This window comes from Leptosomus discolor, chromosome 7 (genome assembly GCF_034619465.1).
Source record: "Leptosomus discolor isolate bLepDis1 chromosome 7, bLepDis1.hap2, whole genome shotgun sequence".
In the NCBI taxonomy this organism is placed as follows: domain Eukaryota; kingdom Metazoa; phylum Chordata; class Aves; order Leptosomiformes; family Leptosomidae; genus Leptosomus; species Leptosomus discolor.
Window position 1 is genome coordinate 36,299,671 of NC_141397.1, and position 26,803 is coordinate 36,326,473.

Below are 26,803 nucleotides of genomic sequence, written 5' to 3' on the forward strand. Positions count from 1 at the left end.
CCAGACAGGAGGCTAAACACCACTACATGGCCAGAGAAAGGAAAAACAGCACAGTACAAGATTGGGAAAACTGGGATGCAACCATGAAAAGGATGGGAAGATGCTGAGGGAGGCACATGCTGACTGTAGGGGAACAGTGAGGGCTGCACTTTTCAGAGCACAGTTGTGCCATGTCCAACAAGGCCACAGAAGGGGGGTTAGGAAAGTGATAATGGGGGAAGGCACAATGTGACAGGGAGATATGGCTGGACTGTGACCAGGCCCTCAGGGAAGGCACAGGAAGGTGAGGAGGGAGCCCCTGGCAACTGTGATATGGGGGAAAAGGGGGAGGAACAAGATGTCCTTAAATATCAGGTAATGGGGGCCAGCACCTGGGAACAGGAGCTCAAATCTGACTTCCATGACTCCAAGAAAATATTACAGGGGGAGAGAGTAAGGAAAGAAAGAGGTAAGACAGGGTCCTGCTGAGCCTAGGCACGCTGATCACCGTTAGGATAAAGTTCCCTAGCAGCTCTGAACCCGGGCACTGGGAAGAAGGTGGCCTACGCTAGGCAAGTGGGGAGGTTCCAACACGGCTTCACAGAGGCAGTTCGGGGATGGTACCTGCTGAGTGGTTGGGGGCAATTCCAGGAGGCCCTAGGGGAAATTAGAGGGTCGTTGGCAGACCCTGAAGGGCATTTAGGGGGCAGCTATTAACAGGCACATGGGAAACAGTTTGTTATGGGAATCCCCGAGGAGCATTTAGGGGTTCACAAGTCCATAAAAAGCTGTTTAGGGGGGTGCTGTTAGCATCTCCCTGAGGGGCAGCTTGGGGTCGCCCTGAGGGACGGGTTGGGGGGGGGGGGGGGGGGGAGGGGGGCGAATCTCCGGCAAGTCCCTCAAGGGCGGTTTGGGAAGGTCGCCAGCAAGTCCATGAGGGGCGAATTTGGGGGATCGCCAGCAAGTCCATGAGGGGCGAATTTGGGGGATCGCCAGCAGGTCCCGAAGGGGTGGGTCAGGGGAGAGGTCGCAGGCACGTCCCTGAGGGGCGGGTTGGGGGGTCGGCAACAGGTCCCTGAGGAGCGGTGTGTGTCGCTGACAGGTCCCTGAGGGGTGGTTGGGGGTGCGGGGGCGTCACCAGTAAGCTCCTGAGGAGCAGGGTAGGGCTGGGCGGGGGGGGAGGGCCGCCAGCAGGTCCCTGAGGGGTGGGCTTAGGGGGGATCCCTGGCAGCGCCCCAGGGATTTTGGGAGGGCGGGGGGCTTTGGCAGCTGCCGGAGGGGCGGTCTGGGGACGCCGGCAGGCACTCTCCGCGGCGAAGGCGAAGGCGCAGGCCGTGCCGGGCGGGAGGGGGAGGCGGCGGCACTGAGGGAGACGCGGAGGCAGAGCCGGCCGCAGCGCTGCCGGAGCCTGAGGCCCTGCCCGCGGACCCCGCACGCACCTTCTGGCGAATTTGCCCGGACGTAGAGACTTTGCGGATGAGTTTCTGCGGGGAGCCCGGCTCCTGCTCCGGCTCGCTGTCCGACGATTCTTCCGCCGCGGCGCTGGCGGCGGCGACCGCCCCGGCCTGGGGCTGCGCGGCGCCCGCCGCCGCCATGCTGCACGGTGCGGGGCGGCGCGGCCGGCGCCCCCTCCTGCCGCGCGGGGCGCTCTGCATCCGCCCGCCCCGCCGCTGCGGCGCCCCCTGGCGGCGGCCGTACCCGGTGGCGCAGGCCGGAGGGGAAGCGCTGAGGCGACGCGGGGCGGACAGGGGCGCCTTCCTGGGCCGACAGGGGCGCCTTCCAGGGCCGCCGCCAACGGGCCCCCAGCACCGCTCCCTGCGCGCCGACACGGGCCCTCCCACGCGAGCATCCTTCACACTGAACTGTTTGGAGCCATGGGAAAGGGCTTCAGCTCAGACCTTCCTGCTGAGGTGAGCCCAAAAGCTTGAATCACGGTCCCAAGGGTTAGGGTTGTTTCTAGCACTCCAGTTGTTCCACTGGATTTCATAAAATACTGTGGAGTAAATCCTCCTCTCGCTAGGTAAGACCTGCTCTACCCCCCTCCTGCACAAATAAGCACGTTGCACCTGCTCCATCTTACACCTCCTTTCAGTCACAGAAGGGCTTGCCCCTCTCAGCGCCAAAGCAGGCTCCTCCTGCCAAACACCACTCTTGCCTGACTCAGCCTTTCCTCACACCATTCTTCAGGGACTCTGTTAGCACGCGGTAACGCTGCTCTGATGCACTTGTTTCTCTAATGTCCCATTAGCTGCAGCTACGGGACAATACAAAGTGCTTCAGCTGGGATTTCATGAAGATGTACGAGGGGAAAGCATTTGTCACCAAACCAGTCCCATCAGCCGACAGATAAAAGCACAGAGGCCACACCTTTTATCAAAGCGGTGTTCAAAAGCAGCAGTTTCAGAGATGCTATCACAGCTACCAGAGCGCATCCCTCTCCTGGAGCTGGCAGGCTTTCTATAGATGGAGTCCCACCACATCAAAGGCACTGGGCGAGGAATTTGGATCACTCTCCCCCCAGCTGTAAACAGGAGTAGCAGGGCACAGGTCTGACTTGGTGGAAGATCAACATAACATCAGAACAGGAAAGATAAAAGGCAAACAGTCCCAGCTAGAGACCTCTTTTCTGCTGACAGAGGTCAGCATCTGCTGACTGAAGAAAGAAAGTCCAACCTAGCCTGCGACAGGGTGCTGAAGGAACCAGCAGAAAGCCCTCACTCTCTAAGCAAATGACCAAACGAGCAAACATCCAGCATGGGCTAGACAAACAGTCAATGTCTGAAAGTGCTTTCCTAAGCCCAGGCAAAAGAACAGATTCAATAACCATTTTGACTCCTCCCCATTGCACAGCAGAGTGCACTGTGGTTTTGTTACACAGTTACCTTACAGAAGTCATCACTGCAGATGAATTTGAGAGGGAGGTCAGGCAGTGACAGAAGCACCTCACAAGGATGATATATAAGGAAAAAATAAAAAGGAATCAGGCCTCTAAGTTTGCTAGTCCCATACTTACACGTCCAGAAGCCAGGAACAGTGAAGGAAACACCTCTGTGGAGGAAGCCGCACTTCGAAGCAAGACTGGAAGGCTGTCACGCCTCCTCCTTTTAGCATCTTTAAAGGATTTCCTGAATACCAGCTCTCCAAGACCAGCATATTCACACCAGCAATTTGTTGAACCTTATTGTAACACTGTGTTCTTCTCAAGCCACCAAGAAATTAGTAATAAAAATACTAGGGCAATAATTAGAAAAGCATTCCCAGAAATCCAGGTGCAAATGCCTAACCCCACCCCAGACCCAAAGTTGAAATCACACAGAAATTATATTGACCACAAAGACGTGAAAATGGTCACAGGGTTTCTTTAGCAGCAAAGCACACAGTGCTTAGAAAGAGCAGAGCAAACATACCACCTCTGCAATTTCATCTAAGGTGAGACAGCTGTGACTGATGGAGCCAAACACACTGACAGGTGGTATTAGGTGAGAGCACTAACAGAACTGTGAAGTCAGCTGTGGTCTTAATCCACTGCTTTCAGAATCTTAATTAAGACCAGTTTACAGAGGCAAAACAGGAGAAAGCTTTACTTTTAACCCAACCTATATTTAAGTGTTAGAGGCCACATACAAAGCTGTTTGGTTACAGCCTTTTGACCATCTGTAAAAGTAGGGCTTTGTAACTGTGGTGGTTGTCAATAAGAAAAAACAAACAAACAAGCAAGCCTCTGCTCAAGAAATGAGGCCTGTGTATAGAATGATTCTGCAGAAATGCCAGAGCACAGCCCACGCTTCTCTCCAAAGCCGGCTGCTTTGGCTTTTTACAGTTACCAGTAGTAACCTAAGCCAGGAGCGGACAAGCTCTGTTTGCGCAGCCTCTGCAGACTGAAGCAGGATGGATGTGCAACGCACTTACAGTGGGCTTTCACCAGGAGTCCCACTCCCGCTGAGAGGAAACGGACGTCTCAGAAATGTCTCCCTCATTTTCTTCTCCGTTAAAAGCACATCATTGTTAACTAAGATATAAGTGGGAAGCTCTTAATTCCATTTTCCGTTGCGGGAAACATAAGTTTATATTCATATATATAGGCCCTACATTCAGACTTTCCAGGAGAATTTAAGCCAGACACATTGAAAAGCAGAATTAGAGCAAAAACAAGAAAAAGAAAACACCAGTTGTTCTACATGCAAAATGTAATTAGCTGATGCAACTCACTTCAGCCAAAATGTGAGATTCAGGAAAGCATTAGACATTTACATGGATAATGAGAATATCCAGATCAACAAGAGAGAACAAAGTTTGCAGAACACAATCTCATTTCTTGGAGCATACACCGACCTCTGGCAGATGGATGTTGGAAAAGGTTCCTCAGGGCAGGCTGCCCTGTAATTTCTTCCTTAATTTTACTGCATCCTCTTTTGAAGCAGTGTTGCATACAGGAAACTAGATTAAATATAGGATCAGTCCTGACTAGCAGTTCTCTGTTTTGGATTGTATATAGGGAGCTTTGTTAAGGAATTCATGGACAGTGCACATTTCTCTCAACTTTAGCAATGTGGTTGTTAGGAATATTGCTAGAAAGCTAACATTATATCTTAGCATTACAGCCGCCATGGAAGATGACTTGCAAGACATTTAATGGTACAGACAGTGGGTGTAAGCCACACAGGGGGACAGTGCAAGCACTGAGGATATTCACTAGATTAGTTTCGTAAAGCATAAATGCAAAAGCAACCAAAAGGAAATTAAATCAGTTTTGCACAGTCTGCTGAGAAACTCCAATGATTCACCAAAGGCTGGAAGCCAGCCCTTCAGAGTAGGACTTGGTTCACTAGCATTTCAAAGTCAGGGACTCTCTGACACAGAATATGTCTAGGCAGGCTGCACAAACCATCATTTAAGCACTCATCAGTGGTGAAAACAACCAACCTCTTTATTAGGTAGCCCTGAAAGCAGAAGTCATGGCATAGCAGCCTTCCTCCTCTGGTAGTTCAAGTAAGAATCAAGTTTTGAGTATGCTACATTCTTCTAGAACTGAAACTTTTATTAAGCAACAGAGACTCATGATTTTATGTCCACTGATCTCAGGGCTGATCCCTAGAAGACCATGCATGCACTGAGAACATGCAGTTTACCTAGGTGCTAAATTTCGAACTGATGCCAGACTACGTAGCTTCTCTGGCAGCTTGTTCTTTTAGTCACTCATCAGGCATATTCTTGTCTTCATCATCAAGCATATCTTTTAGCTGTTGACGAGCAAACTCCTCAAATACCAGCTCTGCTTCACTGAAATGAAAGAAACACAGGTCTTTCAAAATGACGTTAGCAATTTTTTTTTATACCAGTAGACTAAAGCCAACATGCAGGAGGAAGAAGAGAAGCGGGGTGCAGACTCTGGTAATGTTTCCTTTGTCTTCAAAGGGATTTGGATCACATTTCCACAGGCACCATCTTCATTGGTGGTATTCTAGCTACTATGAAAAGCAGTTGATTGAGCAAGTCAGGACACAAACTGAGGAGGCTTTCATATGTACTGGATCATGTCCATTCCAGCCAAATATTTATTAGCTAGCTGAATAGCCTGCAGCCTGAAAGGGTCTTTATCTAGAAATAAAATGTGAAACCTTTCATCCTTACTCCTTCTGTACTAGAATAGGGGCACATGGCCAAACCTATTGAGTTCCTGCAACTTAGAGCTACAGAGCATCAGCTGATCACAAACACATCGCTCCCTCCAACTGTGAGGCAAATCATGTTCTCTTAAACTAGCTTCGCATAGTCAGTCATTGCTGTTCAACTGATAGCAGAGTAACTTGTCAAGCCACAGTAATTTACTCACTTTGGATTTAAGCTCATACTCTGTGAACATGAGGATTTTTTGACAAATTTTAAGGAGTTTTCAAAGAGTCAATGCACAACTGAACCTAGAATGTGAAATATTAAAAGAAACTTACCCATCTTTCCCTGCAGTCATCAGCATGCAGTGTACGAGGAAAAAGATACACCAAGTAGTTAGAACAGTGGATGCTAAAACCAGCAAAAATTTATAAACTGACAAGGCAAAACAGTGACAGTAGGATTTGCAGCAATACAAAGATAATTCCAAAAAGTCTCAAGATGTGCATATATGTACCTCATGAAGCAAAACTTGATCTCCTGAATGGAAAAGCACTGTAGCAATGTTGCCCAAGACATCAGAAGGGCTGAGAAACAAAGACAGATTTTCCCATTTATGCTTGCTAGCGGTCACAGCTGTGACAGACATGTGTGCACACACTTTGACTCAGAGATGACAGTGCTTGCGTGACATGATGATAGTCTTAATTGGTCTGTCACTGTGATTTAAGCAGTCATCTGATGAGAAGACAATATTCTTGTTCAATAAGCATGAAGGTATTAAAATCAAACAGAGGTCAGAATACAGAAAGGCCTAGGTGGTCTATCATTAGATAGGTTATGCACTTGAAGCAATACTCTTGATTTCATCTTTCCCTAAATCTTAATCCAGAGACCTTTGGCGTTCGTGTTTCTTTAATGGGATCTTTGCTAACCACACCATAACAAATCCTGCTTGCTAGCAGGATTCCTTGGAAGCTGTTTCAGCACAGCCTAAAATAAGCAGAACAGACTGTATTGCAGCAATGAAATCGGGGCACGGATTTTTTTGTTCTCACAGTTACTTTATCTTTAGCAAGTAACAGTCACTTCACTGGCTTACTTCTCACGAGTTTAAGTCAGGGAGCAAAGCGCACTTAGGTCATTGTTCTGCAGAAGTCATCAGGGTTCTGGGATGCTTCAGTGTCTGGATAACTTGTTACCTGGAGAATTCCCACCCACAACACACGCGGAAATTAAGGGTAACGAGTGGCGACTAGCACTGCTGGAAAAGTCAGTGTTAGAAGTGTGACAAATGGGGCCGCTCCAGCCAAAATGCCTCAAAGAATGGATCATGTAAAGTCATTCATGATGGTGTCTATCCAGACTCAGAAGGGATGGTTTCCTCTACTCACACAAGCCAAGACGAAGTCTGGAAAGTCTTGGGGCATGCATGCTTGATTGAAATGGATTTAAAGTGAAATATTTAGAGCTTTTAAAAAGTTTCCAACACATAAAGCACCATTCTCATCTCCTTTTTCCTCCTTTTTTTATTCTTTAGTCTGCTCCCTTTCCCCATTTTGAAGTACATTCATTACTATGGGAACAGTGACATCAATGATGTGGGTGAAGCTGAGTGAGATACCCATCAATGCAGTTTGAAGCCAATTTTACAAAATGGGTTGGAAGGAGGTACTGTTTCAGTTGGGCATATACTTTACTGTCAGATAAATGATTACTGAATCAATACATAGGTAGTGTGGCAGTAGAGTAATGCTTATCATATACCTCAGATGTAAGATTACATTCAAAGATGCACTACTTTACCTTCAGGCTGCTATACTACATCCCATATGCTTGTTAAATAGCTACGTTTGCACCCTGTCAGGAGTTAGGCACACTCCACATAGTTCTCTTGCTGTCCTGTGGCTTATTTAACACTATAATATTGAAAAATTCTCAGGAAGCGAAAAATGGGTAGACTTTTTCTTTTTTTTAACTGCCATGCCAGCAATTGTTTTGAGGGTTGGGATGGGAGGGGGCTGTATTCAAGGATCAGCGAGGCTCTAGAACGTCATCATATTCCCTGCAGAGGGTTTTCTGTAAACTTTTATTATACAGCCACAGAAATGATTCCATATAATTAAAGTTGTGGCATACAGTAATTTTCATTATAAACTTGCTTTTAACCTCTCAACTTGGGGGGTGGGGGGGGAGGGAGTAGGCTGTGTTATTTCTCACAACATTCAAGTGCTTTAAAAATTCACTAATTTATGAAAGTACAATACCGATACAGGGCAGGTATAGCTTTACTATTAAAGGCACAAAGCATTTACAGTTTTCTTGAAACCATCCCTTTCATGCAAGTTTAACAAGGGAGCATATAAATGATCATTTGTTGAACAACAGCCAAAACAAAGGCCAGTGTCCAAGACATTGACCCACAAATTGTAAAACACCAGGAGAAGGGCAGGAAAACCCCAGACCAAAGAACTCACACCGAGACCACAGCCTTGAGAAAAACCCAGCAGGAGCTTCTGGCCTAACTGCTGCCCAGGAAAGGTCTTGGAAGCATGAAGAGACACTGCCCAGTTTGAATCTATCTTTAAAAGAAACAGATCTCTATACATTTTTGTTAATAGGCAGAAAAAACAAACTGCCAATGCGACAGGAGCTGCTTCGCCTAAAAATAACCACCTGTGAACCACATGGGTCAAAAAACAGTTGCAAAAACCAGCACACATGAAACATGCAAAAGCTGGCCTACAAGAAGTCCAAGACAAGGAAGCTATAAATAAACATGGGAAAGGAAAGGTAGCAAGCTGTTCCTTTTCTGTCTCCTCCAGGCACAGAAAAGAAAGATCAAGCAATCTGCAACAGCCATGTGCTCTGGCAGACCTGCTTTTTACCAAGTGATGAATGCTTCAGAGCTCGCTCACAGACAAATAAAAAGGGCTAAGCAATCTGGTGTGAAATAAAGCACGTAGCAGTTGACCACACTTGCCTCAGTTCGGCCCTAAAAAAGTTAAACCATGTTCTTGAGAAACTTATCTTTCTGAGGTTCTCTACACCCAAATCAGCCCTGCATAATTAAATATACTGATGCTACACGTTTTATTTACTTTTGCCATAAATCACCTTGGCTACAGAAGGGAGAAAGATATTACTCCACTGTAAGGAATAAATCATAATGCATGGCATTTTTTAATCCCACTTCATCTTTGACTCCATAACATGTGTCTTTTTGAGTTCCTTCCTTTCTCCCAGCCGTGTGTTAAGAAGAAGTGACAGTCAAGTAAGCAGGAAGGTGCAATAGGCAAACTGGTTACTACCGACTCATCAGTAAAAACATAAGGGAACGGAAAAAGATAAGGAGTGATCTCAAAACTCCCTGTGCACGTACCCCTGCCTACACCCGCTGCAGAGGCTGCCAAACAAACCAACAAAGAAAAATTCCATCTTTTGGGGCCTTTGAGAGTCTCAACACTTTGTTGAAGCTCCATCTCTGCAATTAAGCCTTGATTCGCTTGATTCCAAATTAGATAATATTTCACTAATGAAACATTTTCTTTCTCAGAGTTTATGAACTAATGTAGTAGAATAAAAATTTTAAAAGCATGAACTCATAATTGAGAAGAGTGATTAGGCACAGTGCATGGAAAACTACCAACCAATAAAGCTGGAAAGAGTTTTAGTTTACCAGCTTCATATGGGAGGTTGGTAATGAGCTCAGACACCACATTCCAGCACAGTTTTCAAGTCAGCTATGCAGGCTTCAGAGGAATTTTTTGTTGCATTACAGTATCTTTTTTTAAGAGAGAGCATTTATTTCTCTAGTTAACCATTTGTAGGGCTTTCCCATAGGATAAGCTGCTGAAACTACCTGTATTGTTTTCAGTTTGTAACAAACTCGCCATTTCCATTTGTACGAAATACATGAAACCATAGCTGTCTGATAGCAAGCTCCTAGAAGACTTTGATGTAGCAAACAATATGTGGGCTGTGCCTGTGGTAAGAGGATGTGTTGGGGGAAGTGATCTGAAAAATATCGCAGTTTACAAGGGAAATGGAGAAGTCTTCTGCCCACATCCTTTTGAGCGTGCTATATAAAGGAGTGTATCAGCCATCCTTTGAAATGATCTTAGAAGGAAGAACTAACTGACTTCCATTTTTCCTCCTATTACAAGTGCTTCTGCTAGAATTACCTGCCTGAAGCATAAGTAATAGAAAGGGGGTTGCGGCATTGTTATCACCAAAAAATGTCATGTAAAAAAAATGCACATCGTTCTAAAAATGTAGAATTCTTTGTAGTTGCCTAAGCCTTTGGATGATCCTTGTTTGAAGTTTTCAAGCTTTCCTCCGTATCCATGAGAGCTCCAGATTTTGCAGCCCTGAGCTGCCTCACCAGCACCTCTGCCCTGCGAGGCTCCCCACGGTCACTAGATGGCCCTCACCAGCCACCGCTCCTGTGGCCACCGGTGTCAGTTCCAGCCCCTCACCAAGTTCCCGGGCAGAGGGATTGCTGCAGGGAAGTCTGAGGGAAATGCTTCAGTATGTACAAGCTACCAGAAGAGACAGAAGACCCTTGCCAAAGCGGCTCTTCCACAGTGAGTCACCCGCTTGAGATCATGACCAAGCGTGCAGCAGTGTCAATGTTTTGCTGGCAGAGCTTTGCCTGCAGCATGAAGAGAAACCCTCAGCTACACCAACAAAAACATTTGCTCCACAGCAGCTCCTCCAACCTGATTAGTCCTATGGACCAACCCTGAGGACCGATTTCCACCTCACAGGACAGCTAGAGGCAGCTTTGGGCTGCATGCTGCTGTGGGGTGTCCTGTGCTGCTCCTCAGTGATGTGGCTGTCTCCTTCGCAGCCACAGCAGGAAGGGGGTGAGAGGGGAACAGGCCTTGTGGATTTGTCCTGAAGATGCTTCCTAGACTCATTGTGCTACTCTGATGGGGATGTAACATGCACAAAAATCTTCTCCTATGAGCATGTCTGTGCTGGCACAGCTCACAGCAGGGGTTTTCCCCAGTAAAATTAGTTTCCTACAGTGCAGTTCTTACAGGACAGAAGAAACCTAACTTCACCCACTCCAGCACATCCATAATTAGTAAACACTGATTCCCAACCAGAGCAACTTAGTGTGGAGTGGATGACCAGTCTCTCTTCTCATTGCTCACACTTGATTCCTCCAACAATTTTGCACAATAAGACTCAAGTCACGACTTTCTAATGCTTCCAGGATAGAACAAAACACCTATCTCACAATAACTCTTCTCACAGGTTCCACTATCATCTTCCAGTGGTCAGGTTCTTAGAAACAGCAGCTAGGTAAGTTTGGGCCCAAAGAAAAAAGAAAAAGAAAGAAAGAAAAAGAAAAGCTGTGCAGAAGCAGCCATGGGGTTTTGTTTGAAGCCCATGCAACTCTGTCTCAAATATAGAGGGGAGGACAAGATGACTCATCTGTAACAGACCCAACACTGAAAGGCTGGCATAATGTTTTGTGTTCAATAGCTGCTTCAGATGCTGTACAGGAGCTTCTGATTCACTACAAGCTCCTTGCAGTTTCTGTATGTTCACCATTACAGAGCAGAGCCAGCCAGGGCCTGAGGAAGTGGGAGGAGAACGCAGATGCTCAAGACAGCCTGCAGTTTTGGCATCTGATCCCAAGCCTTGACATGCCTGGGGAACGCTAGCTCCTTACACAGCTTTAAAGTTCCCACACTTCTATTTACTGACCCGACTCTGAAGAGACATTCCTCTCAGACACCCACTGAACATAAAGGCTGCATCACAGACACCATGGCCAATGCCACATCGAGATAATGGAAACTCTAAAATCACAAACAGTTTTACCACCTCTTAACTTTGCTTAAAAGTATTTTGCTTTTTACAATGCTCCTGTTTCAGGTGTTTTCTGTGACAGATTTTTGTTTCCTATATTGGAATCCAGCTGGGAACTGCTGACAGTGTCATTCAGGACATTTTGCACAGTAGTCATGCAATTTAACTGTGCAGTGCTTCCTCAAGGCCCTGCGCTTTGAGTTGCGATTTCACAGATGAAAGATAAAAAGCGAACACGACCCATTTCCACTTTCTCCCATCTTAGCACCCCTCCTCCCTGCTATTTTGTGCCTTGAGGTAGCTATATATACACACAGGCATATATATATACGCACACACAGAGCAGCCCCCATAATGGACTCTCGTAGACTCTAAAGGCTTCCTATAGAACAAATCACTATAAGCCTTGCAATGGTAATATTTCACCTCAGTCTGTTAACAAAGAAAGGCAAAAACCAGGCATAACTGACCTGCTGAGTTCTTTTCCTCAGGTTTGGGGTGCATGAGACGAAATGGCAGCTCTGTGCCCACTTCACTTTGGGGAGAAGAGAGAATGAATCAGATCCACAGCTCCATTCATGCATGTTTCTGTCCCCTTCCCACCTCAGGCTAGCCCAAGCCCTGAACTCCAGCTTCACCCATTCTTTCATCTTTTTCTAATCATAATTTTCCCCTCAAAAGAGATAAACACCAATTTCTCCACAAATATCCCAGGCATATCCACTTTAATAAACTGGGTTTATTATATGCTGAATGTACTTGCATGTACATAAAATCAAAGACATTTTTGTAGCTGTTTCATTTTCACAGTTGAATGCATAGACTTCTCACTTCTATCAGCTTAAGGGATAGGGTTTTTTCTTTCTTTTTTTTTTTTTTGGTTGTTGTTGGTTTTTGTTTGTTTTTTTTTTTTTTAGGAAGGCAGGAAAGGCAATAGGAAAGAGGATAAAAACAAATTAACAACTACAACTGCATGGTCTGAAAAGTAAGACTATATTTACCTGGAGGTGAGGTCTCCCAGCATGCTACAGGAGAAAACAAGGAGAAAAACACAAGCATATTTAGTGCCTTTCCATTCTGGTGCTCTACTAAATACTGTTTTATTAGTGGACTATTGAAATCACCTTCCTCATATACTCTTTTTTTACTTGCCACAAAACATAAGATCCAATTAAACTTTTTTTTTTTTTTAAAAAAAAGTAATTTTCATTTGTCATGTCCTTGCCACAGAGAAAGAGTTTAAGTTTTTGAACTCCTGACCAAGTGTTGGGCATGGTTCCTTTCCTGAGAGCCAAAGGGCAAGGGCAATCAAAGGACCACAGAAGGCAGCAGGCATTCTATCATGATTTCAGCAAATCATTGACTCATTTTTATACTACAAAGAATGATAGATGAATGAAATACAGATGTAAACAGTGAATATCATCAACTGAGAGTTATTATCCTAGTCCTCTTTTGCACTGTATGCTGGAAACTAGCTCATGTTAATAACACCAGCTTCACTCAGAAAGCTGGCTCAGTACAGAACCTGAGCTACAGTATTTATGGCTCTCGGGCAGATGTCTCTGCCTTCTACTCTGGGAGAACAAGAATGCCAACATAAAGGCTCACACAAAGTTTCACTTCAGGTCTCACAAAACAAGTTATGGCTTTGAAACAAAAAATTGCAAGGCAAATCAGAGGTTCGTACTTCAGCTGTAAAGTCATATGGTATCTAAGGAAGGTAATCCAACCCCTCTGGCTCAGGACAAGTTCTTTGGATAGGCCGAGAATGATTTCCAGGCAATTTATGCTTTAGAGGGAACCTGATGTCCTACAACACATGCCCTTTCTCTTCAGGTAGACTGTCCTGCCCTCTCCCCACTCGTCAATGAATTACACACACTCCTCTCTCAACTCTACACAGATGTAGCAAGAAGTCTGTTACTCTTACCCTGGAACAGTGAGCTTCACTTTGACCTTGTAGGAAACCAGAATCCCCATCACTGTCTTGTCTATTCCATCCTTAATACTACCAGAGAAAACAGACAGCAGTGTTAGGTGGCACAGCAACAATATACAGCTGGAGCAAGAGCTAGGTGAACATCCTATTCTAAAAGTGAGAGAGCAGACAAGCCTCAGGGACAGTGAATACCTCTCCAGATCTGTGACCTGAATGAATACAATAGGGTAAGTAACGCAACTTAGATGTACTCATCTGGACACACATTTACAGGTACAAACTCCTGATAGAAGTGTCTCCTCCATCCTCCCCTCTTCTTTATAATCCTCCACTAGCAGGGACTATTTAAAACTCTACTCACATAGTACTAGAAGCCAAGTTGGTGTCCTCATCCTTTAGCTTTCCATCCAGAGCTATTTCCCGTGTCTCACGGTTATTTGCTAGCAAGGGTAAAAGTGTCAGTGTCTTGGTCAGGCTGCTGTTTGGCTGCACCTTCTCCCTGAAAATAAGAAGCAGGTGAGAGGAGGGAAGTGATACACTCTGATTTGTGTTACACACCCAACCAAGAGAATTCCAAAGCAGACTACAAAGCCATCTAAAAGGAGCAGAATTTATCTGTCCAAATGTAGTTGTCTACAATGCAGATATCTACATCTAAACTAGTAAAAAATTTTCCTTTATAATAAGAGAGGAACAAGGACTTGCAGAAAATTACTAATTTCACAGTAAGGCAGACTTCTAAAGTAAGTCAAAACTATGCTGCGGACCTGCAAATTTGGACAAAATGAATCCTAGCTGAGAAGACCAATACTCAAAGGAAAACATGTCCCTAAGGTACAGAGCAAAACACCAAAAAAATATAAAGTGTCTGTTGTGTCCAACCCTCCTCACAAAGCAAAGTTCAATGCTGCACTGCCAATACAGTGCAGTGCAAAAGAGCAAGTGGTTCTCCGCAATGTCAGTAGGGTCAAAGTTTTCATGGGCCTTCTAAGGCCAGAAGAAATTAAATGAAACTGTGTGAAAAAGACTGACCTCAAGCTAGAGTATCCATGACTTGCACTCAAACAGCAGCACCTTTCAGAAAAATGCTGCTTATCTCTTTAGGTATTTCAAGCAATGGCGAGCCTTCCACAGCCCCTGCTAAGTTTTTCTAGTCGGTAATTACTCTTCAATACTGTTCTACAACCTCCCCATTCTAGGGTCCCTGCTAGCTATGTGAAAAGGAGTCCAGCTGCATCCAGAGAATACGGGTGGGACAGAGGACACATACACAAGGAAGGAGGCAAGGAGAGCGCATTGCAACAGTAGGCAACTCCTACAGCCAGGAGTACCTCCCGTTACTGAGGAGGAGGCTAATTAAAAGGAAGGAGCAAGAAGGGATAAGCAGAGCATTCACTCACTGTGCTTCCTCAACAGCTACCACTTTTGTATAGTAGTCACTGGAGTACAAAACCACATTGGCAACCTGTTCCACTGAGTGAGAAAGGAGGAAGCGGATAGTCAGTTGTGCATACGCATGAGAAACAACATAGCTGCCCCGACCCCCGAGTCTCAGGCATGGAAGACATGACAAGGTCAGCAGTAAAATCCATCCATTTGGAGCCTGAAGGGACTACCAGATTCAAACAGCCTGACCTGGATAGAGACCAACAGCACACAAATGGCCAAAGTCTACCTTCCCCGAAAGGCACTCAGCCTTGATTTGGAGATGACAAAAAGTCAATAACCTACAGTTTCCCTTGGAAACCTGCTCCTTCCATCATAAAGATATCTCTCTCTTCGCTAAACGTGTCTGCTTTTATCTCTGATCACTGGTATCTCTTGCGTATTTATAGCCTATGTATTTGCATTCAGGAGACACTATCACCAAGCAGACTGCAGTCAAGAGCCTGTGATAATAAATGGCTTATATACTCCAATCAAACACCAAAGAAACCATAAGGTAATTCTGACTGAAAGACTGATGAGGAAAGAAACTGGGGACCAACAAGGTTTTTAAAGCCTGACAGAGGCGTGTCAGCCAAAAAATATTTGGGAATCACTAGACAGTGCATCCAAGACCAGCACTGAATTGGCTTTCTCTGCTGTAGAGTTTTATAAAAATCTCAGCAATTTTGTTCCCTCCCCACCTTCTCTTCTCTTTTCTCATCCTTTGTCTCTCAGACCATCTTCCACAGTTCTAAATGCAATGGGGCTTCTGGGATGAAAACATGCAGTGCCAAAAATAAAACACAGGCACAGTACTGAAACTCCTTTGAAACTCAGCCCTAGCCCTCAGCCTCCTCAGGAGAAATTACACCATTGCTGGCAAAGCAGCTGTTTCTCACATTGCCAGATGCTTCTGAAACCCCAGGCAAAATCGTATGCAACCTAGGCACATTCACAGTTCGCAGGAGTATCACATTGACAGGGGAGCCCTTCCCACTGGCCTCCCAAAAGAGGTGGCTTTTTCCCCACAGAACCTGCCTTGCCTGTTGCAGGTGCCAGACCCTTTCTTTTTAGTAGAAGGGACATACAAGTGCCTAAGATTAAGCCATATGAGTAACCATCAGAGTCAGGAAAAAAGCTGCAGCGATGGGCAGCAAAAGCTGCACTTGGTGAACAGCAAAGAAACAGCAACAGACAGGGTGGAGGGACAAATTCCTGGCTTGTCCCAGACTGCCTGCTTAAGCTGTTGCAAGCACTAAATTCTAGCACTCTTTCAGTCCTCTCACCATTCAGTCTTCTTGCCCTCAAAGAATCCCAAGTAACAGTAAAAACATACCCTGAACTTTGATCTTCTTCACTGTTTTCTCCGTGCTATTGTTGACAGTGATAGTGACTGGAATGGGCTCACCATGGTAGTAGACCTAGAAGAAACCCGAAGCTCAGAAATCCAGCCATGAAGCTTCTCCCAAACCCTAGTTCCCCCAGATTAAATCTCCTCACAGAAGCCAGATAAGGCAAGATGGCCCTTCCCAATGATTCATGACCCTTCCTTCAATGACTTATTTAGCCTCAAATGCATCTGGTAATGGAGTCTCAGCCTCCCCTAACAGTAGCTACTGACAGGAATCACATTAGAGCCCTTAAGTGTTGGGATCAGTCAGTCTCAGATGAGACTGAGTAACACATGAAGTAGTTGCTTCGGGCAGCAAAATACATATTGGCATGCCAATACTATGACATCCACAGCCCCGTGGCAAACTCCTCACCTCTTTACTGAGGCAAGCTTTCAAGTGTAATGGCTTGTTAGACATGAAGAACTGCCAGGTGGTCTCTGCACAAGGTTGGGGTCCTGGCTTTTCTGGAGCATATTGCACCTTACGGATCAGCAGACGCGTAGAGTTCCTGGGAAGCAGCAGAGGACAACATAGTGGTACTTTGTGCTTGTCAGAGGCAGGAGTTCTGCATTTACATGTTTTTACACCCAAGAAGTCCACTGACAAGGGGAGCAAAGATGAACAAGCAACCAAGGTACATTACTGGACCACCCACCTCCTTAAGAAGGACAACCTTAAGGGCAAAGCTGAAGACAGACACACACATTCTGTTACCTCTTATGAATTCTCTCTTCCACATTCTCCGTTGAGAAAGCTTTCACCTCAAAGTCTACCCCACAGGTCTGCCAAAGAGAGAAGACAGCTGTAAAATCAGTGTCAGAAGCCAAGAACATCTGCAGATGTTCAAATAACTTCTGTACACCAGAAATTGGCAGAATCCTGCCAACAGCAAATTCTTCTGGCCTCCTACCATTGTAATAGACACCCTGCCAACTGGTGTGGTAGCATCCACCTGTTCCACGCTGCTTTTGATAAATGAGGCTTAATTCCTAGCCTTTGACAGATGGCACCCCTACTCCTGAAAGGCCTTCTGTGAGAGCAGTGCTGTAGAGGTCACAGCATGCTACAGGTTATAAGACTGACCAGCCTGCAAGGCTCTCCAGCCCACCTTGGGTTTCTGTACTGAATTTCTGAATTGGCTTTGTAATGCAGATACCTGACGCAGGGTCAGCCACGTTCTTTCCCAATGTCTAAGGAGTGAGAGTGATCAGGCCAAGCTGACCTTTGCTTTAACAGTTTATACCACCATGGATCATCTGTGTGAGTCCCAGATGCTCTGTATAGAGTTAATATGGGAATTTTCACTAGAAGATCATTCCTTGGCAAAACACACAGCTTATCCTTGTTGCACTAGATTCTACAACCTGCATCCCACCTTGCCACCAGCTGTTAGTCTAGCTCTGCTGTTCAGAGAAGCACCCAGTTAAGTATAAAAGGAATATTTTAAATGGTGTCAGAAACCTTGCAGAACATCTCATTACCTGTGACTTTTACTCCAGGGTTTTTGTTTTGTTTACACACATGTGCAAGCCAGCCCTTCTCTGCATTTGTTTTAATTCAGAAACAGGTCTTAACACATGCTATTTATAGCAACTGATGAGATTTTAGGCACTCTGTCTCCTTTTCTCTCATGTAGCCTGACAGTTACAAGCACTTTATGCGCAGCCAACCCACAAGCCATGTGGTATCCTTAAGGAAACTACAAGCATTGCAGACTTAGTGGTCTTGCTGTTATTTGACTAGATTCTTATTCTGAAGCTTAAATTCCTACTCCTACACTTGTAGGTCTTGAGTCAGGTTCCTGACATTTGTAATACAGCACAGTAAAATCCAGTATTGCCTTATTCTACTCTCAAGCTAGCCAAATAAATTCATGTGACTTTTTCCACCTGATTTGCCTCAGCCATGACAAGCACAAGTGTCCCATTGGTCTCACCTTATCAACATCACAAGGTGCAGGCTGCAGACAGACTGAACAAGGCAGGTAATCTGGAAACTGTGGGAGGAAGAAGAGAAAAATACACTAAGGCAGTATTACACAGATACTCTAGTTACCACATTGCTCACAAAATGTACAAAGCAATCCTGAAGACAAGAGGTCACTTGCTGTAATGCAGTAACCCTTTGAAGTTCTGGCTAAGATAGGGGCCTTAATATACTGGGCATTATCTTGCTCATATATGAACAAGTTCCTCTCTTCCAAAGATACTTTAATAGCCAAGACAGGGGAAGGAAAAAAAAAAAAAAAAAAAAAAAAATGAGATAGAGAAAAAGTAAAAAAACTCCAGGCACATAAAGTACCTGATCTAAAAATCAAACAGAGCCCTAGAGGCACAGCTTAGAGTAGAAGCTGCAACATCTGGCTCCTCATCCAAGGTAAGCCATCCAGCTCACAGCAGTGCTACTCACTGTTCACATAGGCTTGGAGCTTGAGCAAAGTGTCTCTGTCAGAAACACAACTAAGGCCATGAAGACCAGACAGTAACCATTCACTGCTGGCCTGGGCATGGCCAGCAACTCCAGACATCAACTGGGAAGGTTGCAGAGTACCTCATGAGGACTGAGTGCTAACACCCCATCAGAGACTCCAGCAGTTTGAAGATTACTAGATTGTATCTGAGTGGTTAATAACATTACAGTAGGTACCAACCCATTTAGCAGAATCATTCAAAGACTTATTTGATGCTATTTGATGCACGTGGTTTTCAAACCTGGATCTTCCTAGGGAATGCTAAGGCAGACATGTCACTGACAGTACCAGAAGCATATCCTGTAGAATCAGAATTTGGCAATAAGCTATTATTTGTTGACAACATCTGATAAAGAGCTTTTCATGCGCTTGTTTGATCCATAAAATTTGCAAAGAGAAAGGATTTGGCACTACTCCTGTGAGCGCTGGGGCAATGGTATAAAGTATTCCAGCCCCTCAGAATGGGGAAGACAAGGATATATACGGCTGCTACTAGCATAAAGCCGTTGCATGTTTCCTTGCTTTTTCAAGGAAAGCACTTTTCACATGCAGTTAGGATCTTCTTGCACTTAGGATAGTAAGGGGAGGAAAAAAAAAAAAAAAAAGTACATTCTCAGCAGCCTGGTAATAACAGACGAGGAGAAGAGGGTCAGAGACTCCTATGAGATACTTACCGTAAAGAAAAAGGGATAAGCATTTTTCCCCAGCTTCTTTAGCAGAGATTCCTGCAAGTGGGAGAGAGACTCTGGCTTATCAGCAGGCGGGTACACTTGGACCCTAGAGAAGAACAGGTCCCGTCGGAAGGTGAGGCCAATCACATCAATGTCTTCCTGGCCATATCGGAAAGCACAGGTCAGGGACACATATACTGGAAAGAAGCACATGATAGGTAAAGCATGCAGCAGGCTAACAATGCAGCCAGGGTGAGATGTGAAATCCTCCTGCACTACAGAGTCAGAGAAACCCATTTCACTACTGTTGTATAACCCAGTAAGTATTCATACCATATGTAAGAACATACATTACATTGAGTAAGAAGCCCATTCACTGGGGAAGAGAGTTACTTTCATACCCTTAAAACAAGAAAAAACGTTTTATCTCAGGATCTTACTTCAAAAGAGGACTAGCAATCTCTGAAACATATGTTGCATGAAACCTCAAACCTTTTTTCCCCTTGATAATTGCAGGATCCACCAATACAACACCATCTGAAAGAGAGGGAAAAATAAAAATGATCAACAAAGGATAAACATGGTTGAGAGCAGGAAGGACAGCATGTATCTTGGTGGACTTACCTACAGGTTCCACATTCCCTATGTTGTCAATGAAGTCCCGTTTTCCCAGGTAGATCGTCAGCTATAGGGAGAAGATGACCATGATTGAAATACAAAGTGTTGATGGTTGTGTGTTGGGGGGACGGGACAGGACACACAACACAATGAAGAGCTATAATCTTGTAGATATCAGAACAATGACATTTTAAATGGATTTTTTTTTTTTCCCAGCAAATATGCTATCCCCACCAGACTCAACAGGATTATTCACATCCTTCAGGACATCAGAATTGAAGACCTGATGTAGACTAACTCCCAAAAGTACAACATAAATACTTGTGCACGGGACAAAGAACTATAGATTTAAAGAGTTTTGGTGCCATCAGGTTGAAAAGACAACAAATCAGCTTTGTTTTAAACATTTATCAGCAGGAGTACAACCCAGGAGGAGTGAGAGGTGAGTTGCCTTCCTCTTATATTACAATATAAGAGAAGCTTGTCCTATAAACTCTGTTTACATCATCTCCTCAGACTTAGTGCTAAATGCGGTTCGTGGTCCTTCTTCTGAAAAAAAAAATGAAGGGGACAGGAAAGAGCTTTCTAACAAGTCTCCAGCCTGACTACAGGTAAAACTCATACCTGGATAAACCCATTATTATGGTACTTACAGCTTTGTCACGGGTGCTTTTCTTGAAGACAACTTGTTTATGAGGAGCACTAGCATTGTTCCCACTCATTGCAGTCTTTTGAGACTCAGGGCAGCTCATGGTCAAAGGAAAATATGTCACTGTGGGTGAACAAAGCTTTTCTGCCCCAAAACGTCCTAGGAAAGATGTCAGAAAAAAAAATAAGTGGTTGAGATAAAAGCAGAATTATACATGGTGGGTAAATCACTCTCCTCCGATGTATAGTTTACCAAAGACTATTCCAATAGATATTCAGGCACAGCACAGAAGGTGGGTTTCCTTTCATTTCAGCAATTCCTCATTAAAAAAACAAAACAACAAAACAAATAAAGCCATCTATTTAAAAACAGCTCTTTAGAAACATTACAAAATATCAAGAACTTTTTAATTCATATTAAAAAATTAGTAGACTAATAGAAAAATCTGGAGGGGAAGGGATAGCTTAGCCTTTGCAGAGAGTAATTTCATGAAGAAATCTATGAGGACAGATAAAGATGATCTGATCAACACAAGGTACTTTGATTTTCAAAAGGTACCTCAAGATTTGTCACTGGAGGCTCTAAATTGTCATGACATAAAAAGGAAGGTAGTTTTACTCATTAATAATGGAATAAAATATAGGAAATAAAGAATATCAATACATAGGAATTTTTGGTATTTTCAGGGTTTGGATAGTTTTGGGGGGTTTTGTTTGGGTTTGTGTTTTGGTTTTTTTTTTTTTTTTTTACCATTGCAAGTATACCACAGCACAGGGTCATCTGTCCTGGGACATTTGCTATTGAGCATATCCTTGTATGAATGCAAAGCCTAAAAAACAAAGCTATGGAGGAGTGCTTCACAATGCAGACTGAACAGGTGATGAAATACCATATATTCTATAATGGTAAGTGAAAAGTAATGCACTCAAAGAAAATACAACTGTAGTCTGACATACAGAGTTATACTTGGTATCACTTAGGAAGAATGTCTTTATATAAGCAGAGAAGTTACTAGGCAATAAATCAAGAACACAACAGAGAATGCCATTTATACCACTGCAGAACCCCTTACATATCCACATTTTGGATACGGCATGCTTGGTCTAAGACCTAGAAAGGTGGTATGTATTGGTAAGGAGTCAGAAGAAACACAAAATGAGAACTCATCTGTCCTACTGTATTTTCCTCCATCAGAGCCAAATGCAACCCATTAGTTGCAGGGTATTGTCAAACTCAAAACAGAACAAACTTTAAGAATAGAATAGTCCAGCTACCTGCCCAGAAAGGCAACAAGTGTAACCTGGGGTAGGGAACAGGTTGTACCCAAGGGAAAAAACAAATGGAATAAGATTCTTCAGTGGGAAAAAAAAAAAAAAGAGGGGGGGGGGGAGGGCGGGGGCGGGCGGAAGGACCAAACCAAAAGGACACAAGAGATATCCAGAGAGAGATGTCCAGAAAACCTGAGTGGTACACAAAGCAAAGAGAGATTAGTTTTTCACTTTGTCGTAACTTGTAAAATAGCAGCAACCAGTTAAGTGATCAGACAGCAAATTCAAAATAAAGCGAAGCATTTCCCCACATAACACACAATTCAGGAGTACAGTGCATTGCTGCAGAAGGCTCTGGAAATCACCAATATGAATTGATTCACAACATTAGATGTGTTCACAGGGAAAAAGCTTTCAGGAGATGTTGGACAGGATGATCCAGGCACACCCTTAGCCGTGCAAAAGACTCTGAAGCTGAGGAGCAGCAGCAGGAAAGGACAATGCTACACATGCCCTATTCTTACTCTTCACCCTGTCGGACCAGTGTGAATGAGTATGCTGTGTTAGACAGACTGTTGGTCTGACAGTCTATAACTGTCCTTGCAGTTTGTTTCAATTCTATCTTTCTGCTTGCTTTACCATTTTAAAACATTTTCAAGAGTAGAAACAGTTTCCAGGGCCTATTTGCACACCATAAAATGTAGAAAAAGGAAACACTTCCCTTCTTAGAAAGCTGGAAAAATTGTGAAGGTAGAGATTAGAGACAGACTTTACATGTTTAAGAATGTCTATTTTTATGAAGTATAGGTAGGTTTTCCAAGTCCAGAACAGACACCCTACTCATGCTGTAGACCAAAATAAACAAGCCAGCAAATAACATTAAATACCTTGTTGTGTTCCAAATGCCACAGAAGCTGCCACAGGACAAAGATGTGAACTCCTAACTGCTGAAGACACATGAATTTTCCACACAGCCGTGTCCTATGCTTCTTCGCATCTACCAGAGGACACTAACCTCTTAGCAAACAAGGAAGACAATTTGTAGGGGATTTGAAAGCACGTCTCTAGTTGCGTCCATCCAGGATTTCAAGAATTAATCCCCCTCCAAGAGCAAATATTGTACCTGGACTGAGATTCAACTGGAAAGCGGTTAAGTCAGCAACATAAAGCATTACCTAAGGAAGCTCAGATCATCCATGAAGAAGTCTACAATGTCATATTCGCATGCTTTGTAAAGACTACAGACTTACATAGAACAGGATGGTTACTGAAAGCAGCTTTATTCTAAAGCTGTTTCTCTGTCTTCTTGCAAGCCATCCAGCCTGCTAAGATGAACAAATAAGAGCCATTTATGAAAAAGGGAGTTTATAAAATGCCAAGCCAAGTCTCTACAAACAGATGCCATTATGAAGGACCATCAAGCATTGAGAACAATGTATTTTTCTCATAATCACTAAGCAGTTTATCTATTACTGCTCCACCAACAGCCCATTGGCATGCTGGTGCAAAACATTATGTTGCTAGCTAGTACACCTTCCCTCCTTAATTTACTTATAGTAAGGCACAACATCCAAGGTGTAAGACAGATGAACAGATATTTCAATTTAGCTTTTCTGTTCATGAATGTCCTAAGAATAGCTTTCTCCCACCTTCCCCTATGAATTTGGTCTGATACAAAGCACAACAATATGTGTAATTTTTGGCTTGCAAGCTGCATAAACAGCTGTAGCTTTGCTCTGGGCTGCATCTATTAGTTTGATTAGAAAGATCACATGATATCCTCTCCACTTGCCAGCCTGAACAGCACCCTCCATCTCAGGCAGTCTTGCAGTCACAAATCAAGCTTGCTTTTTTGCAAACAATCACTGGCATTTGCCTGAATATAGTGGCCTGGGTACACAAATTATTCTAAAAAATGAAGACAGAACCAGTGTTCCTCAGCTCTTTCAGTGTTTTTCAAATTCCAGCAACATTTTATTAACTGGAGGTGGATTGTTTGGAGAGCTTAATCACTACTTTGTTTCATCAACTCTGGCAAATGCAAACCAGCCAGCCCTACAACACAGAAATGCACATGTGCCTGTATTGCTGAAGGAAAGTCAGATCCTGGTTGTAGGAAGTAGGGAAGATCCCAGAAATTAACCCACAAAATCAACACACATGATTCAGTCACACAGTGCAAAAGCAAAAACGAGAAGGCTGGTTTTGTTAAGTTTGTGCTTCTGCCATTGCAGGATTATTAGGCCTCCAGCAGACAAATAAGCATTCACCTTATACCTGCTACTCCTCTGAGGGCCTGGGAGGTGTGGGTACATGTGCCACTGCAAACATCTTCAGGGGAGCTTGGAAGCAGTTTCTCCATAACACATGCTTCCTAATGCTTCCTTCTGTCCAGAGAGAGATGCCCACCCTGCCCCCCAAAACCACTTGAAGGGCAGCTCCACCTTTAGCAGAGACACAGTGCAACAGCCACCTCTGCACAGCAGGGGCCTTCGTTTTTGCTTCTTCCCTCTGCAGGCTGAAGCAGAAAAGGGGGCAATAGAAGTAAATAAATAATAGCCAAAAAAGCTAAAATTGGTCACTAGAATTTCCTATGTGCCTTGGTCCTAAGGAATTTTAATCTAACATGCTTAAGGTCTTAGCTAGATTGCTATTACCCTTGAGTATTATTTATCTACTTCATAACAGCATCAACGGGCAAAAAAAACCCTTTGTGTAAGATCTGGGTCCATGTTGTAGGAAAACACATGTATAGCAGCCTAAATTATAAACATCCTAAGCCCATTCTGATCCTCCTCAGCAGAAGCTGCAGAGCTCTTATTACATTAATCTTCCAATAATCTTTCATCATGCTGACTTGTCATTCAGTGATCTGCTTTTCTGCAGTAACCAAGGTCACCTGGACTCTTGGCAGGTGCCTTTTCAAGAAGGACCTTCTGCCACAGCAACAGGCAGAAGAAAAAATACCTTGCCTTTAGAAATGCTTCAGAATGCCAATGTGAATCTTTTAATTTTTGCTACAGTTCTCACATCCAAGAGCTGGACAAGAAGGCTTCTTTTCTTATGAAAACAGGAGAGTTGTCAGTGATGGCTCTTGGTTAGGTACAAAATTTCTACATTAAACAGCTGAAGGCTTTGCTTCATTACTCTGAAGTAGGAACCAGAGCATTATATTCAACAAATGGTCTTGTTTTTAAAGAAACGTGCAACTTCTATTACTGGCTTAAAAACTTATCAAGGTAGCAAAGTAGCACAGCAGAAAAAGCCTTCTCTTTTCATCAGTGTCTGAAACACATATAATAAATTTCCTCAATTTAGCAACTGATCCAAAACAACCAAGAATACATCAACATTTCAAGGACAGAGGCACTTGTTCAACATGGTAAGACGTCCTTCAGTCTTAAGGCAGTATTCCCGAGACAGGGCAAGACCAGGTTGTATCTGCAGGATGTCCAGCTTCGAGCTAAGAGCATTATCCTCTTTGCCCCTCTACACCAAATCCCACAATGCAGCTGAACACAAATCCACAATTCACCACCAGCAAAACATAGCACAGAAAAACACATTTCAGGTTCCCCTCTTCGCTCTTTCACAACAAGATCTCACACACAGACACACAAATAAATGAATCAGATCATTGTGGGGTTTTAAAAGCAGAACACAGGTTTATTTACAATCGAGTTCTTATGGGCAGCTGAATAAATAAAAACTTTGCCCCATATACTCCAATTCCCCTCTGCAGAAAGTGTCTGAAAAGGCTAGGTTAGAGATACCTGTTGTAGCAGCTGCCTCCTAATCCAGCCCCTCCAAAGAACACACTTTCTTAGTAAAACACTATCAGGAAAGAAGAAAATAAAGTGCAAATAAAAAGGCAGTAAAACGCTGGTGACTCGTCTTGAGGCCCAGATGATGTGGAAAGGTTTGGCTGGATAAAGATATGCCAGGTAGATCACATCCAGCCACACCATGGTTTTGGATGCTGAAACAGGGACAGAGCCAAGACAGCTCCGTAGCACAGAGAGGGCTCCAGCACAAACAGGAATATTGCACGTGTGCTCAAGAAGGGGGCAAGTGGCCTGAACTGCCAGCACCAAAACAATAGATTTGGGATTTAACCCCACTGCTCCCCTGTGTTCTACTGACAGCCGCCAGGACAGGACAGATGAACAGAAAAGGGACATCTATATTCTGGTACTGAAGTCACAGTATGACTACATTCCTTATCACAGCAGCACAACAGAAGTTGAACTTCTCTCTCCTCAACCCACTACCCAAACTGCCTGTGGAATAAAAAGATTAAAAATCTCCTGTTTTCTGATACCCAAGCTGTTGAAGGGCATTTTAACAAAAGGGTGCAGAAGTCCTGAAGAACAGACCATTGTCTTAAGAACAGGTGAAACCGACAGAGTTCACATGACAGTGCTGGAGAATCTGTGTCAGGATCAGGGCAGATCTGAACTGAGCTGGTAACTCAAAAGCAGAGCTGCCAGAGCCATGGAAGACTCTTTAAAAGCTGTTCCAACACTTCAGACTGCCTATAACCTGTCCACGTTTCAGGATCTTTTCACCCCATGCCCAAACTAGGCCACAAGAACAGAACACAGGAGACAGGACATGTATTAAGTCAGCATACACAGTAACTTCTTTCCAAGATTTCCAACTCAGAAGTGCTGTAGATACATTTGCGTGACAGGGTATTTGGCACAGCTATCTGGTGAGGAATCCCACTAGTATCTTCAGTTCCACTTGGTGCATCGATACCGCATGTAAAGGCATGTCTAAGTAGCATTCTCCATCCAGAACAGCTAATCCCTTGCTGAGTCCGAGTGCCACAGTGCACTTACGGCCATAAGAAGTCTCTGACTCAGGCTCCTTCTCCATTGCTTTAGCACTTTCCTCTGGAAAGCGAAGGCCATGCGCTTAGTATCCCGACTCAGGATGGATCTGG

The 26,803-nt window shown here is 44.1% G+C and overlaps 2 protein-coding genes across 3 annotated transcripts in view; both read right to left on the minus strand.

Annotated features, from left to right (window-relative positions):
* DGKD (diacylglycerol kinase delta) overlaps positions 1-1,574 on the minus strand; it is a 58,164-nt gene extending 56,590 nt beyond the window's left edge. Inside the window, exon 1 of the mRNA XM_086468652.1 lies at positions 1,419-1,574. Coding sequence (XP_086324778.1) covers positions 1,419-1,574 — 156 coding nt within the window. The remainder of the gene's footprint in view (positions 1-1,418) is intronic.
* A 3,307-nt stretch (positions 1,575-4,881) lies between these two features.
* On the minus strand, positions 4,882-26,750 carry SAG (S-antigen visual arrestin). 2 transcript variants are annotated; one of them, XM_086467827.1, is made up of 15 exons: positions 26,700-26,750; positions 20,592-20,746; positions 19,945-20,005; positions 19,813-19,857; positions 19,324-19,517; positions 18,116-18,175; positions 16,894-16,961; positions 16,552-16,687; positions 16,122-16,206; positions 14,758-14,830; positions 13,719-13,856; positions 13,349-13,426; positions 12,417-12,440; positions 11,886-11,950; positions 5,165-5,259 (listed from the first exon to the last, which is right to left on the minus strand). In XM_086467827.1, the coding sequence occupies exons 1-15, from the start codon at positions 26,734-26,736 to the stop codon at positions 5,216-5,218; spliced, it is 1,263 nt and encodes a 420-aa protein (XP_086323953.1). In that variant the 5' UTR covers positions 26,737-26,750; the 3' UTR covers positions 5,165-5,215. The 2 variants fall into 2 exon arrangements, with proteins under 2 accessions (XP_086323954.1, XP_086323953.1); XM_086467828.1 differs by lacking the exon at positions 26,700-26,750 and having other exon boundaries at positions 4,882-5,259; positions 11,882-11,950; positions 20,592-20,660.
* Positions 26,751-26,803: the final 53 nt, after the last annotated feature.

Bases quoted from the DNA above. Each gene is read 5' to 3' on its own strand.
- SAG (XM_086467827.1), bottom strand. From the start codon at position 26,736: ATGGAGAAGGAGCCTGAGTCAGAGACTTCTTATGGCC. The intron at 18,176-19,323 runs GTAAGTATCTCA...TTCCTCCCACAG, and splicing joins CTTATCCCTTTTTCTTTACG to TTTCCAGATTACCTGCCTTG. The intron at 11,951-12,416 runs GTAAATATAGTC...TTCTCCCCAAAG, and splicing joins CTGGGAGACCTCACCTCCAG to TGAAGTGGGCACAGAGCTGC.